At 42.8% G+C, this 15,782-nt stretch overlaps 1 protein-coding gene and 1 pseudogene across 8 annotated transcripts in view; both read left to right on the forward strand.

The window, feature by feature from the left end:
- Nucleotides 1-15,782, forward strand: part of NEBL (nebulette) — a 451,526-nt gene that overhangs the window by 408,260 nt on the left and 27,484 nt on the right. For 5 of the 8 annotated variants that reach the window (XM_066384597.1, XM_066384601.1, XM_066384600.1 and 2 more), the window contains 6 exons: nt 2,477-2,569; nt 8,675-8,767; nt 10,041-10,133; nt 11,730-11,834; nt 12,817-12,988; nt 15,626-15,718. In XM_066384597.1, coding sequence (XP_066240694.1) covers nt 2,477-2,569; nt 8,675-8,767; nt 10,041-10,133; nt 11,730-11,834; nt 12,817-12,988; nt 15,626-15,718 — 649 coding nt within the window. The remainder of the gene's footprint in view (nt 1-2,476; nt 2,570-8,674; nt 8,768-10,040; nt 10,134-11,729; nt 11,835-12,816; nt 12,989-15,625; nt 15,719-15,782) is intronic. The other 3 variants (XM_066384603.1, XM_066384605.1, XM_066384606.1) reach the window with 3 other exon arrangements.
- Nucleotides 3,667-4,729, forward strand: LOC136405618 (WW domain binding protein 1-like pseudogene; annotated as a pseudogene).

The raw sequence follows: 15,782 nt of genomic DNA on the forward strand, positions 1-15,782 counted from the left end.
GGAAGAATTTGTGGACCCTGGACTTTGTTTCAATCCCAGCTCCAGACTTGACTTATTCTATAACCTTTATAAGCCACCAACCTTTTCAAGCCTCCATCTCCTCATCCATAACACAGGGACTAACCTATTAATTGAGATATTGCCTGTAAAGCACTTGGCTTGTTTACAAACAGATGAATGAAAGATATGAACAGTCTCCACACCAAACTTATGTCCCCAACCTACATCTGCTCTATAGAAATCAGTAATGCTGTTGTATAAGTTTCTTTCCCTCTGAGTTCTACCCAGAGTAATCCCCTCATATCTTGCCATTAATGGAGGTTATATTGGACCTTTCCTCATGTTAACTCAGACAGTTATCCCAGATTCACAGTCTGCTAAACTCTCAAACGACATCCCCTGGCAAAAAGAAAGTCACACATTGCAGGAGTTCTGTCCCTTTGTTACTTGTTTTCCAAGCTTATCAAACTTTGATTTACCTGCACATTCACTGCAGAGGGTGGAATGTCAAGTTCATTTTATCTACAGGCCCTGCAGTCCTGGTGATTTCCTGGGGAAAAGAAATTCTGTAATGCTAAATTTAAACTCTAAAGAAATCACTGAGAGTATCCCTGTGGAGTTCCTTATAATGGGATTTCAACCTCAAGTTTTACTTTTGCCTGGCAAAAATTCAGTTGATGGACACACCCCTTTTTTTTCCTCTGTGTTGGATGCTTATTTATTTCCTGGGGTGTTGTGGAATTGCTGGGAAAGTTGACCACACATGGTCAGTCTGATTCCAGGTTAAGAAAAGGCATCTCTATTCAGTAGGTCAGGAAAGGTTCCACACTGCTAGACCAGGTGGCAGGCCTTCCTGTTGGGCAAATAAGTTTGTAAAATGTGATTTTTACATTTGCTCACTTTTATTGTTAAAAATGACTGCTGCCCATGTGAAATTGCTAATTACCTTCCTGCTTGGGAAGGGCCATTGTTATGCTAATTTGTGCGGGAGGAGGACTTTTCACACCAAAAGGTTTTGAGAAAAAAGAAGGAAGAAGCAGCCAAGATGGCAGGGTGCTGAAGGAGAAGCCAGTGTGTGCAGAGAGGAGAAGGGAGAAGGTGTGCAGATGGGAACCAGAGGTGACTGAGCTGGTGGGGGCCTTTGATTCTAGGAAAAACTGGAAAAGATTCTCCTGGTTGTGGAACCAAAGAATGTGTGAGTGGGTTTTGGTGCCCTGTGTGTTTTACTCCTTGGATGGGTGTGAGGCTAGACTAAATGAATGGCCCACCAGTTTTTGGCTCTGCTGTTTCCCTACCGTCTGTCCAAATCTAATGGGAACCTGCAGGGGCCTGGCTGTGACGGATGTGACTGCTGGGCCCACACTCCAATGGTGGATGTTTGCAGAGAAGAAAACTTTGAGGTTCAAGGTTTCTTTACATATTGTTGGGCAGATAAAATGTATTATGCTCACTTTACTAAAGAGGCCATCGCCCAGGTGATATTAATGTGTGTTGGAGATCATTGTAACCTGGGGCTTGGTTTTGGGATTAAGCCTTTCCCACCCTTTTTGCTGTAGGGTGGTACAATCCTATCATGCCTCATAGAAGTGACTTTGTATTAGAGACTTCCCTGTTATGTATATTGGATTAAGGGTTTGGATTTCTACACTATAAAATGGGGACGGAACGAGAGTTTGTGCTCTTGGTTCCTGAGGTTAGCATGAGAGAGAGGAGAGAGTAGAGCCAGCAGCGGAAGGAGGCCACGTGGAGGAGGCCAGGAGAAGCAGCCAAGATGGCGGAGTGCTGAGTGAGATGCAGATGGGGAACTGAGGAGAAGAAGGCTGGTGAGCTAGAAACCTTTGATTCTAGGAAACTCGGATAAGTCAGTGGCTTTGTGAGCACTGAGTGTGACTGGGTTTTGGAGCCCAGTGTATGTTTTTACTTGCCCGCCGGGTGCAAGGTAGGATTAAAGGCTATGGCCCATCAGTTTTTGGCTCCGCTGTTTCTTTACCGACTGTCCAAATCCAATGCGAACCTGCATGGGCTGGGCTGCTCTGATAGTGGCCCTGGCCCTGATTACTGGCTTTACACATAGTGACTGTTCATTGCTGACGTGCAAGCACAGAATTGGTACAACCCTCCTTTCTAATGACGAGTACAGAATTATTCTTCTAAGATATAAAGTGGTGATTTGATAAATGTTGCTTTACTGCTATGAAGAGATGAGTTCACAGAAAAGATCATTTGTTATTACTGATATGGTCAAATGCATGATACAATTGGAAGAAAGACGAAAGATAGAATTCAAAACACAAGGACAAGAAAAGCTTAGTTTGGGGTCACTGTGATGATGTCTCTTAACAATACTTATGTCACTGTGCAACCCTGATGAGGAGTCTAACTAATGCATGCCTCATAGCAGGTCCTTTCCTCTGATCTGTCCTCGGGCCTGGGTGCCCATTCCCTCCAGCCTCACTGCCTTGCTCCCTGTTTCCAGCTCCAGTACAAAGAGCAGCACTACAGGGCAACGCCTGTGAGCGTGACACCAGAGATGGAGAGGGCGAGGAGGAACCAGGGGCAGCTGAGTGCGGCAAGTGCTTTCTGTTTTCTCATATTTGATCAGACATTATGTGTTTTTATTTTTCACAATGCTCTCTTGAAAACCTTTGAACCCTTTGCATAGTGGGTGGTCCTTTTCATGGTTGCATATGGAAAACATGAAGTGTGGTCCTCCCATGTGAGTACAGAAAATTGGAGACTGTCTTTTTATAATTTAGGCATGATTATTTCCTTAAAAAAAATCTTCACTAAGCATGGCAATATGCCAGTCATTGCCCTTGTCACTGGTACATGAAGATGGATAAGACTCAGTTCCTGTCCTCATGGACCTCGTCATTTAGTTGGTAAATCTCTAAAACTACATCCAGACAAAAACCTGGAGAGTCAGGGGCCTGTTGTCAACTGAGAATAAAATGATTGATTGGAATTGGTAGAAAAAACCTGGCTTGTTTAGGTTCTAAAACATGATGTCAGGGCAAGGAACATTGTAAATAAAATAAAAACATTATTTGATCATTCTAATAAAACAATGGTAATTAACAATCATGAGGTACCTAATATGCTACATGCCTTATGTGAACCCATGAGGTCAGTACAATTTATTTCTCTGGTTTGTAGGCATGGGAAACTGGGTCTAGGGAAGATCAGAGAACATGCTAGGGACCCACAGTTTATAAGTACAGAACTGGGATTTGAACCCACGCTTCCTGGAACTTAGAAATCCTTTCAAAGATACTACCGTCGATAGTTACTTTTCCCATTTTTTGGCTCTCTTAATGGAACTTTTACCAATATAAACAATAGCCTTCTTCTTACAAATAGGTAGTTTTGAAAGAGTTTACAATTTGGGTGAGTTCTCCCAGGCACAGGAGAAAATCGGGGTGAGCACTGCCTTGTCCTTCTAGTATCCCTGGAGGATGGTGGGAGTGAGGGGTCTTTAGCTTCTTCTTTTTTTTTTTAAAATATTTCTGTTTCTTTGTCCTAGTTTATCTGTTTATTCAGTAGCTATTTATTAAGCCTCTGATACATGCTAATTATCTACTAGCCATCAACTGTAAGAAAACCAGCTTTGCTTCAACATCACAGAGATATCAGAATAATAAAAACAATAATAAGAGGAATGAAAAAATGAAGGGTGCTGTCCAGGAGCAGGAGCAGGAGCAGGAGCAGGAGCAGGAGGGGGATGGAGAGAAGGCTCCTGCGGCATGGCACTTTTGTGTCTCCAGGGCTGGACCCACACGGGATAAGGAATCCCATGTGGGTACCGACAATGAAAGCTACATCTGTGACACAGTGCCCTGCTGCAGACAGGCTCAGTGCCCAGCTACTACTGTGAACTCTGATGGTTCTGGCTGGACCATCGTTATCATCCGGAGCTGCTGCTGTGTCTGCCACTGCCACCACGGCCCAGCCAAGTACCCACACCACCTTCAGGCCCAGTGGCGACAAAAGGAAACCAACCTGACCACTCCCGGAAGCTCAGGTTACTCAGTGCTGTCATTTCATTTCATGCCTTCCAGCTACAGCAGCAGCAGCTGCCCAGACAGTATGGCCCTGCAGGCAGCAGTCCCCCAGGTGTTGACCCCAGCAGAGGCTCCCAGGGGGCACAGAGAAGCCCTTTGTCTGGGCACAGCAGAAGCACAGCAGAAGCAGCATAAGACCCCTGAGTTTCCTCACTGAGTCTGAGCCCTCCAGCACAGACATGCCAGCCAGCTCAGCAGCCACCAAAGCCCCTGGAATGGAGTCCAGCAGCTCTCTGGCTGTCCAGGGACAGCTGGCCCTGGGGCTTTACTGGACCAGGATTCCAAATGTAAGGAGAAGCTGCTCGAAGATTATAGCTGTGAGCAGGGCAGCACCCTTCCCAACAGCAAAGGCAAAACACCTGGCAGATGTCTCCGCATTGTAGGCAACTCAGGCACTGAGGTGTGTGTGCGCCAGGAGCCACCAAGATGACAGCCTCAAGAGTTAACACTCTCATCAGCGATGCTCTGGATGGAACCCTGGACTCTTACAGCGGCACATGTGCGGCCCCCACCCCTGATGATGAGGAGATAGGTCCCTGCCAGCCCTCCAAGGAGCAGGCCAGAAACCCTGGGTACCCCCACCTGCCGCAGCCACCCACGTGCCTGCTGCTGACACTGTCAATGAGCAGGACTCCCCACATCCCCAGGGCAGCAGCTCCCCCAGTTAGAGCAGGCCCTGCCTGGACCTGAGGACCTGACAAGATACCAGGGAGGGGAGAACCATGAGAGCAGCATCCATGACTTCAGAGAAGGCGGTACAGCCACTTGGTGCTTTCTCTTCTCTGTCCTCCCCTCCATTCTTGCACTTCCCTGCGTCTCCAGGTGGAGTTAGGGGTGTGGCTGCCTCTCCCCGCACAGAAACACAGTGCTGTGGAGGTGGAGAAGTTGGGTCTGTGACTCACTCTTCATACCCCACCATTATCTCCTCGTTCCCCTGTCCTAGTCCTACCTCACTACCTGCCTGGGTCAGAGATGTGTGTTTTAGAAGCCCCCAAGGGAGGGCACTGAGACTGTGCCCTCAGGCGACTCTTGCTGATGCAGTGGATTTTTGCTCTGGTGTTAGTGTAAGAGGACTTTGCTATGCCTCAGCCGGGGAGAGGCGACAGGTCTCAACCAGGATGAAGGGCCACAGAGACCCAAGGTTGTCCCCCCTGGCTGCCGTGTCTGCCGAGCCAGACTTGGGCTAATCCCGTGGGAGGGTGAGAGCTGATGGACAGTGTGTGGTAGGCGGTGGCGTTCTTTGTTTACAAACTCCAGGCGAGAGGCCGCTGCACCCTTGAGGAGCCTGTGCAGCAGCTTCTGCAGCTGCAGACCGGTTCGCGTGTACAGGGTTATGCAGCCTTCCCTTTGCTTTTGCTTTTTAAAAAGAAAAAAAAAAAAAAGTCAGCTGAAAACAAGAACTTTACCAGTTGGCAGGCAAGAATTCTGTTTGGAAAAGGGGAGTCTTGGGCTCTTTCCCAAGTTGACCCTCAAAGAGCCTGGATGCGGTTGAGCTGGAAGATGTTTTGTGTGCCGCTTGGGTGGGGGCCTATCTCTGGAACTTCTGTGGGTGCACGTGGCCCTACACTACGGCGGTGGGTAGAGTGCAGTTTTCTGCATCTCTGCCCTTTGGTCCATACCCACAAATGGCCAGGGCTCTCCCCCACCCCCAGCACACAGTCTGTGGGCCTTCTCATCTCGCCGCTCTGTATGAACGCACGAGAGGCTGACCCCGAGGAAGGGCAGCCCCATAGCTGTCTCTTGATTCTGAATAAGTTTTTCCTTTTCTTTCTTTTAAATTGACCACTTTGGAAAAAATGCCCTGGTTGTCTGTTTTCACACCTTTCCCCCCTCCCTACTGTGAGTGGGATGACTAATTGTTGTAGCCTGTGTAGAGTCTGAGTGGCCAGGGAGGGGGATGGGGGCAGCCCCAGAGGGACCATAGCATCCTATTACTGTCGTTGGCTTCAGACAACCAGTTGAGCTTTGGCAGGAATAATCTGAGTGGAGAAAGCAGACAGCCAAAACCAGCACCCCCTGCCCAGCCCCATTCAAATGGAGAGTTTGGTACTTCCCCACTCTTGGACAATGACATTTAGACTAGGCATTGGCATTGTGATAAGAAAGGAAACAAATGTAATGTATATGTATACAGAAATAGACAAACCCAAGGCTGTGAGGTGAACGAGTGTCTGTGTTTGGAATCCACAAAACAAAAGTCCACGTTGAACAAAGTGAAGTCCCTTCACAGCAACATTTTGGATAATCTGTGTGTGTCTGTGGTGTGTGGGCCCCCCAGCCGGCTTTCCGGCTGAATGTACTTTAGCTAACAGCCATGCTGCTGGCATTAACCACGTGTTTGAAGCAAGTATATATAATTTATTTTATGTGTTTGCTGTTTACGGAACAAATGTCTGACTGATCCTCAGCAGCATTGTGGACGGCAGTGCCCAGTGCTCGCCAGACACTGTCCTCGAGGTAGAGGTCTTACTCTACCCACTGCTGCACTTGGCACATTGTCTGTGGACACTCAGAGGCCATGTTCTGTTCCCTGTAAATGGAAACATGCTCTGAACCTGCCTGCCTCCCTCGGGGGCTCCTGGCCCTCAGTATCAGCCCCCTGGGGGGTGGTCACAACCACACAGGACAGAAGGTGACAGAAGCTTCATTGGATCTTCAGGGACAAGCTTGCACTGGCCATGGCCCAGACGCCAGCCCTGCCCAGGGCTGCCAGAAGGCTTTGCAGGGGCAGGGCTCGCCTCCCTCTGCAGAGGCCCAGTGCACGCGGGCCGTCGGCGTGTGGCGCGTGGGCGGGAGTGCCTCTCCTCCCTCCGAGGCCTTTCCTTCCATCATTAAAAAAATTTCAAACAACTCACTGAAGTGTCTCCAAGGAGATCAAGTTTACCAAAACGAATGGATGAGCAAATGGATGAGTCTGGCTTTCTCAAGTTTCCTTCCCCAGTGAGAATGGGGACCTGGTCTGAGTGTGAAGGTTTGCTGCAGCGTCTCACCCTCGCGGCGGGAGAAGAGGACAGTGGCACTGGGAAGCCGGCTTGATTGCAGCAGTCACAGTCCAGCCCTGGCCACAGGAGGCTGTCCTGCATGCAGAGAGAGATGGAAACAGGGAGCTGAGGCCTAGTGACGGCGCAGGGAGATCTGATTGAGACTGCTTTTCCAGAGTCTTATCTTTGAGTAGGGAGGGGTTGGCGGAGGGCTCAGTGCTTCCGTCAGAAGGTTAAATGCTAGCAGGTTCCTCTTTGAGACATATCATCGCTTGTCAGTCATTGCAAGTATGTGCAGATTAAGCAGTAAGATTTAGCTGGTCAAACTTTTCTGGGCAGTCTTTGCAACACAGTTCCTATGCTGTAATTGTTCTAAAGACAGCATGGCTCTAACCACTGTGAAAAGTCCAAATAAAAACAGTCCCAAAAATTACAAAAAAAAAAAGTGGTGAGGAAACAATACTGAATAAGAAAACATCATATGTAAAAGTCAGCTGGGATTTTGCTATTAGAATTTCCTAACCTGTACCTGTAACAGTGGGCTTTGACTGAATCTTGGAAAATGAGACAGATTTTCCAGTTCCTGAGATTTTTAAAAACAATTAATTTATTTATTTTAAACTTATACTTGACAGACAATATTACATTGGTTCACAGTGTACATTATAGTGATTTGACATTTCTATACCAGATGAAGTGATCACTACAAAAAGTCTAGTACCCACCTGACACCATACACAGTTATTACAATATTATTGACTATATTCCCTATGCTGTACTTTATATCCCCATGGCAACATTTATAACTGACAGTATGTAATACTTAATTCCCTTTACCTTTTCATTGGTCTCCCCATTCTCTCCTCTTTAGCTTTTATTTTTAGTTAAATGAAAGTCTGGGAGGCAGAGACAGACTTCTGCATGCTCCCCAACTAGGATCTACCCAGCAAGCCTCTACAAGGTGATCCTCTGCCCAGCTTGACCGCAGCTTTGTTGCTTGGCAACTGAGCCATTTTAGCACCTGAGGCTGAGGCCATGGAGCCATCCTCAGTGCCCGGGCCTACTTGCTTGAACCATTCGGGCCATGGCTGTGGGAGGAGAATAGAGAGAGAGATGAGGAGGGGAGTGGTGGAGAAGCAGAAGGTTGCCTCTCCTCTGTGCCCTGACCGGAAATTGAACCTGGGACTTCTACATGCCAGGCTGACACTTTACTGCTGAGCCAACTGGCTGGGGCCCTCTAGTTTTTTGGGTTTTTTTTTTTTCAAGATTGAAGTTCCAAACTGAGAAAGAGTCAGTGCCCTTCCCAGGCTGTCATGGTGACTTCACTATGGTTCTCTTGTAATGACTCCATTACAATGTTTCCGTCTTATATTTCCATTACTTTTAGTCCTGTAATTTTTGCAGTTAGTTTGCCATTGAACAGCCAACTACTTATCAGAAACTCAATTTTAAGAAGCACAACCAACTCTTGTGCTTGCCAAGTCAGACGAATCAGAATCCAGAAGTAGGTGTGAATAGGAAGGTTGTGGGAAAAATGTGTAAAAAGATAGGGTTAATTTGAGGCTCATCTTCTGTGGTTTTTGTGTGGAGACCATTGTGCTATCTACTAAGATTTTCATTTATCCTCCACAGGTAAAATACAAAGAAGAGATTAAACAGGCAACCCAGATCTCTGACCCACCAGAACTGAAGAGAGTTAAAGAAAACCAGAGGAACATCAGCAATGTGTGATCTTAGCAACTTCTCCCCTGTTGATAGCAAACGTATTGTCAGTGTATCAATGGAGGGATGGTTTACGCATGTTCACGACCTGGAATTGATACTGAGGTCCTGTTTCCAATTGGCTCTCATTTATCGGAAAGGTTTCCAGGTCTTAGGTATTGTCGGTATACATTCTATCCTCCCTAGTTCCTGGGACGCACCTATATGATTTTTGTCTGCAGATATTGTGCATCTCTTATCCAGTCTTCCTGTCTGTGGTTGCTGTGGCTCCTCAGAGGGCCTCTGCTGTAGCTCCTGGCATTGTGGCCCCATGCATAAGCTTTCCCACTTCCCGTCACTCCTGCATGTGTACCTCGCTAGCCTGACCAGCCCGTTTTCAGCTATTACCACTTTACTTTTGAGTGATGTCTGGGAAGAAATTATAGTGTGAATCCCTAAGAAGGTCACACAAGATAGGCCTATGTTAGGGGCGCCTGCAGGGGTTGTCAGTTTTTACTCTGCCACTGGCTCCTGGCCTGCTCTGATTCCATTCTGTTTGTGTAATCTGTGGACATAGCTCACTGAAAGAATTCTTTTCTGAAGCCATTAACATATAGATGGGGTTCTTTGGAGGAGGAAATTTGAAAATCTATTAGGTTCAAAAGAAACTTTATATTCTTTAAAACTTTCAAGTTATTTGACCAGATTATAAAGCAAAGGCAGCTTATTGTTTGGTATTTTTCCTAATAACTGTATTTTATAGAAGTAGATGCTCATCTTTTCCTGATACAGTTAGAGTTACACTTGATGTGACTCTATTACTCTCAAAAAGGAGCATGGTTGCTGAGAACGAGGAACAGAGTAGTGAGAAGCATGCCAGCCTTTTTATGTATGACTGTGTCACCTATTTAAAGATAACCTTTCAAAAGTTCTGCAACAGTTGATAACTAAGAAACCACCACACGATAATACCATTCTGTATGGGTAGGAGTACCTTTAAGTAATATCCATGATGATGTTTCTTATCATTATTCCCTTGTGATGAAATGCTTATTACAGCTTTACTGATGGTATGCCCATATGTTTGAGTACATTCACAGTGATTCATTGCTATGGGATGAATTCAAATAGGTTGATTTATGATGCAAGGCATTTTAAATATGGCTAGAACTTCGAGAGCAACCTCTTTTTTCATAGCTTTCTTTCCTTGTTTACTTCTTTAAAATGAATACCATGAGGCTCTTATTTAGTTGAATTGATTCATGGTAACACTATTTTTTGTTCTCTGAAATGATAGGTTCATTATAAAGGTCAACTGGGAAGAGCCACAACTTTAAGTGTAACTCCTGAAATGGAAAGAGTAAAGAAGAATCAAGAAAATATTAGTTCGGCAAGTGTTTTTATTCATTTTGGACTAAAAGGATGTGCCATTTATCATTTACATGTAGTCTGTGAAAACAAAATATATTTTCAAGGAACACTTGGGATTGATGCAATAAGTACATGTGTTATTTCTGATGATTTTCAAAAGCTGCCACTGTAAATTTACATTTTCTTACAACCTTTAATTGATATTTTCGAACGGTTACATTTAGAGATTGATTTTAAACTATATTATGTTCATTTGAACAATGATGCATGTATTTTAGCTAGTGTCTTTACAAGTGGTAATACCTTTGTTGTATAAGTTCAATAATTATCATTTTACAAATGCATTCCATTGAATGTGGATTGTTAAGTGCTCATTGCAGGACAAAATAAGAAATGAGTCATTACTCCAAAGTAAGGACTTAGAGGAAAAAAATTGATATACATTTAATATAGAAATTAGTTATTCATTAAGGTCCCATGGTATACTTTCTCTTCCTGTGTGTCAGGGCTTTAGAATTGAGTTGCATACATGCTCGCAGGTCTAACAACAGTCTTATATGTAACCATCTTCACAAAGAGCAGTGCTCCAGTGGTCAGCTGTCAAGAAGAGCTCTGGGCCTGGGGATCAGCATTTAGGTTTTAAAATTTATACCTCTCCAATGGCATTTCTGTTCAGAGATGCTGACTGAGTTCAGCATAAATTACCTTTCAGTCATTGCTGCTTAGAAGGAAACTAGGTTTGTTTCTCATTGTGTCTTATCCTTCCCAGAAGAGGAAAATAAAAGGAAATGGAGGGACACCTGGTATATATTCTTCAACAGGGTTATGGTGAAAATGGGAAATACAGGAACAGAAAAGTAAATTTAAGCTCCATTTGGTTATGGGTTTTCCCCATTCATTTTAAGGATAATAACCACTTTTACTGACTGCTTTGTTAGTGGGTAGTGTTCATTCACACATTTGTTTTTAGTTGATAAAGCATTTTACATCATTTTTCATCATTTTTGCTATAGTTTTTAAAAGAGACCTTTTTTTTTTTTTTGAAAAACCCTTTAAATTTTTTTTATTATTATTATTATTATTATTATTTTTTTTTGTAATTTTCTGAAGCTGGAAACGGGGAGAGACAGTCAGAGAGACTTCCGCATGCGCCCGACCGGGATCCACCCGGCACGCCCACCAGGGGCGATGCTCTGCCCCTCCGGGGCGTTGCTCTGCCGCGACCAGAGCCACTCTAGCGCCTGGGGCAGAGGCCAGGAGCCATCCCCAGCGCCCGGGCCATCTTTGCTCCAATGGAGCCTCGCTGTGGGAGGGGAAGAGAGAGGAAGGAGAGGGGGAGGCTGTGTGCCCTGGTGGGGAATCGAACCTGGGACTTCTGCATGCCAGGCCGACGCTCTACCACTGAGTCAACCGGCCAGGGCCGAAAAGAGACCTTTGAGAGTAAAATTTTACATTGTAATTCTAGAATGAAATTAATTCACTGAACAAGTTATCCAGTGGGAATAATTTAGACTATGTTGTATATATTTCACTCATTTGAAAAACTTTAAAAAAGTTATGTAATTTTTAAAATTATAATTATCTTATTAAGTATGTTCTACTATTTACTTTTCAGGTAAAATATACCCAGGACCATAAACAGATGAAAGGTAGACCAAGTCTGATTTTAGATACACCTGGTCTGAGACATGTCAAAGAAGCACAAAATCATATTTCGATGGTAGGGTACAACCCGATCCTTCTTCTCACAACTAAAACTCACTAAGGAGTGGTACCACCCGTGTGCTGACGGCGTTGTTTACCATTAATCGAGCTCCCTAACAAAGCATGGAAACGAGGGTGGGCCTGTCCTCCTGGGGGACCTTTAATCTCACTGAAATGTAATGGAAATATTGTCCAATAAAATAATTTTTCTCTGTGACGTTTGGGCGTGTGTTTATTTATAACATTACTACTTCTCAATGCATTTTATGAGGAATGTTTGGCTGGATGTTTTTTCCAATTAATTTTAAGACAGAGTTTGGTGTGTTTGAATGTTGCAGAGAAGATTAAAAATATGTCTGTACTTAAAAACAGTTTTATAAGATACAATCTATACAAAACTTTAAATTTATTCATTTAAAGTGTGAAATTCAGTGGTTTATCTAATTTACAGAGCTGAACAACCATAACCTTAACCCAATTTCATAACCTAAAAAGTACATGTATGAAGTATATGTGGATGTGTATCTATCATCTATCTATAAAATTTGTAATTAAACACAATGTATATATAATTATTTGTAATTTTCTTAATCTAACACTGTTTTCTTGAATTAGTATGTGGAAATAGCTTATCATTTTATTGCACACTTAAAGTGTAAGAAATAGAAAATTAATTTGTACCTAAGTTGTACATTTTGGAAAGGAACCAGTATATATAGATATATCTTTTAAAAATTCTTACTGATATACAGGTTTATATATAATTTAAAAGCAGTGCTAACCATAATTATGTAAAAACAGTGACTATATCAGCACTTGATTTCTGATGCTAGGAAGCTGAAGTTTCAGATGTTATTTTTGGAATGGAAAAGATGCATTTATGGATAATCTAGATGTAGCTGCTGTAGTGACAGCTGTCATTATATCAAAATTCTGTGAGTTATGTAATCAAGAAATTTTAGTTTGAGTTAATATCGGTTTTTCCTTTTTTTTTTCAGGTAAAATATCATGAAGATTTTGAAAAGACAAAAGGAAGAGGTTTTACTCCTGTTGTGGATGACCCTGTGACAGAGCGAGTGAGGAAAAATACCCAGGTCGTCAGTGATGCTGCGTATAAAGGTGTCCATCCTCACATCGTGGAGATGGACAGGAGACCTGGCATCATTGTGGGTAAGCTGATGGTCCTTTGTGGCCAGCATGATCAGAAAGATCATGCTTGACTGAGCTTTAGAATTAGCTTCCTTACTCATTGGAATCCTCCTCTGATGTTTGATGTGGGGCCCAGTTGAAAATGGACCAGAGCACCATGTTGAATGGGATTCATGGCATTCACCAGGTATCATTTTGATCCTTCTTATAATTGGACGCTCTCTGTCTTTAATAGCTTTTTCGTCTTAAGAATGCTTCTACCTGTTAAGAAAAGAAACAGCTTGAACATCAGACATGGGTAATAATAAGGATTGAACTATTATTTTGCTTTTTTATGTATTTGATCAATATATTGTGTGGCAGGCATTGTCTACATAGGTTACAGAACTGACAGGAATAATCCCAGTGTATGTTCTTTAACCACAAATAGACATCCTAGAGAGATTCAGTTGGTATTCCATTATATGCATAGCTTACATTGTTTTGAATATTATCTCTGAACTGGGATAATTGAGAGCTGCCTCGAAGTCCCATAAATCAAAGAGAGAACCTTCTTTTCTTGCTGTTCCTTCTACTCATTAAGGGGAAGTCTTAGGAACATAGTATCTAACAGTAGCTGAGATGTCAAGCATCATACAAAGTCTAAGACAGAACTAGACAATAGTTATTCATTTTTCAGTATCTATCAATATCTATCAATAACCCATACTTTTGTCTTCTTCAGAGCAGTTAGTCTCTGAATTCTTATAGCTAGTCCAATTATATTGTTCAAATAATATAGTATTTTTGGTAACTATGCAACAATGTCTCTTAGGAATCTCAGTGTTAGGTTAACTTCATCTTCAAACATAAAGGCCTGTTTCTTGGAAACACTGAAAGGCCATTTAGAGAAGACATGGGTAAGGAAAGTGTGTATTTGACAGGCTTGTGTCTTGGCATAAAACAAGGAAGGGCACTGAGTTACTGGTTATTCAATGACTCAGAAAGTATTTTCCAAAGAGGGATTCCAAACATATTTGTAGGCAGTTGATAACTTTGCTGATTTTCCCAAGTTGCTTGCTTAAAAGGATCACATTAAATTGGATACATTATGATGTCTTCATCAAAAGCGTCACAGATTTAGACAGTTGCTTTGCTTTGTATTAACATCTTGTGGGGGAGGGTACAAAGTGTGATTCCCCTGAGGTGGACCTGGTGGGGTCTGCTCAGCGTGTACCAGGGTCCCACCCTCGCTCAGAATCCAGGAGTCAGGAAGGAAATGGCAGCCTTTTGCTGGAACCCATGTGATTGTCTAGACTTGGAGCTCTCAGAATTCAGTACTTACTAGTTTTGAGATAGAAATTATTAATTTAAAAAATATATAAAATACATAATTCTAAATTATTAACTTCCTGGGCAATCCAGAAGTCAGTTTATTTTTTTCTAATTTGGGGAAGCTGGTTTCCATTGAATACTTGCCTATGAAACTACAAGATATATTACATTAAAAAATGTGACTCCTGAGCCAGGCATGGAAATACAGATTTGGAGATTTTCTGAGTGATTCAGACTAAGCTAATTTGTACAGCTTCTATTTTTTTTTTTTTTTTTTTGGAGGTTCTGCTACTTGCTAGTTGTATAACCTTGGCTAAGCTAACTCAATTGCTCTTTGCCTCAGTTTCCTCGTCTATAAAATGAGAATAGTACTAGTGCCTCCTTTAATATGTTATGAAGTTTAAATGAGTTATTTTATAACTGAAATTAGTGCTTGATAAGCACTATATAATGTTAATGAAAGACAAACAGATCTCTAATTCCAGGTTACTAATTACTTGTTTTTACTAAAGCTCCATCTGTCACACATCTTTGACTAGGTTTTTATTTTTCTGTTGTTGGTAGAGCACTATCCAGATCACTTTAGGACCTGATAACCATTAGAAAGAGAGACTGATAAACCCAGAAGTTATTAGATTTAGATTTTTTCCCCCCAACTAAAATAGGAAAATAAATTTGCTTGCACGGCCTGATTACTGACATAGCGGTGAACTAATGTGTGGTCCATTGAGAGCAGGAAGTTCTTCCTTGTTCATCTTCCCATCCCTCATTTGTCTTTGCTCAGTGCCTTGCTTTATTGCGTTTTTTGAATTAATATATCTTATGTGGATTGGTTTGTGCTCACCAGCTCAGAATGAAAATGGGGCTGCCACCTTGCCTATATTTTAAACATTTATTTTGTAGGGAAAGAATTTTTTGTTTTGTTTTCTCAGACACAAACCTCTCAGTTGCTTCCCAGGAGTTACTCATATGTCCTTAATCAGGAGTTCTCATCCAGCTTAGTATGTGCTTCCATGTGCGGAGAGCATAGAGATCGGGATGCAGGGATGTGGGGAAGCTACGCAGAGTTATCTGGTGTACATATGTGCTGGGTTACGGCTCACAGCTCCATGTGGAAGGTCAATGATGAGTACACTGGGCAACTTAAATTTGATCAAGTTTTCTTAAGAAACACTGGTGAATGCGAATTATTTTTGTTCCCCTTTGACATCTGCATTGCAGTGTGTTTACTTATTGTATGTTTGCTCTTTTCATACGTCCCTTTCAAAACTTTCTCTTGACTCTCTTCAGTGCTTACTTATATTATTTATTCAAGATTTGTTGATTTCTTCCTTTTGGTAAAAGACCTCAAAGTTTGGCGCACAGATCCCGGCTCCATCTTCGACATTGACCCCCTGGAAGACAATATTCAGTCTAGAAGTCTGCATATGCTTTCTGGTACTGCTTGCATTTTGAGTTCCTTCCTATTTATGTGTTTTTGTCCTAAAAGTGGAGCTACTCC

This window comes from Saccopteryx leptura, chromosome 5 (genome assembly GCF_036850995.1).
Source record: "Saccopteryx leptura isolate mSacLep1 chromosome 5, mSacLep1_pri_phased_curated, whole genome shotgun sequence".
Taxonomy (NCBI): Eukaryota; Metazoa; Chordata; class Mammalia; order Chiroptera; family Emballonuridae; genus Saccopteryx; species Saccopteryx leptura.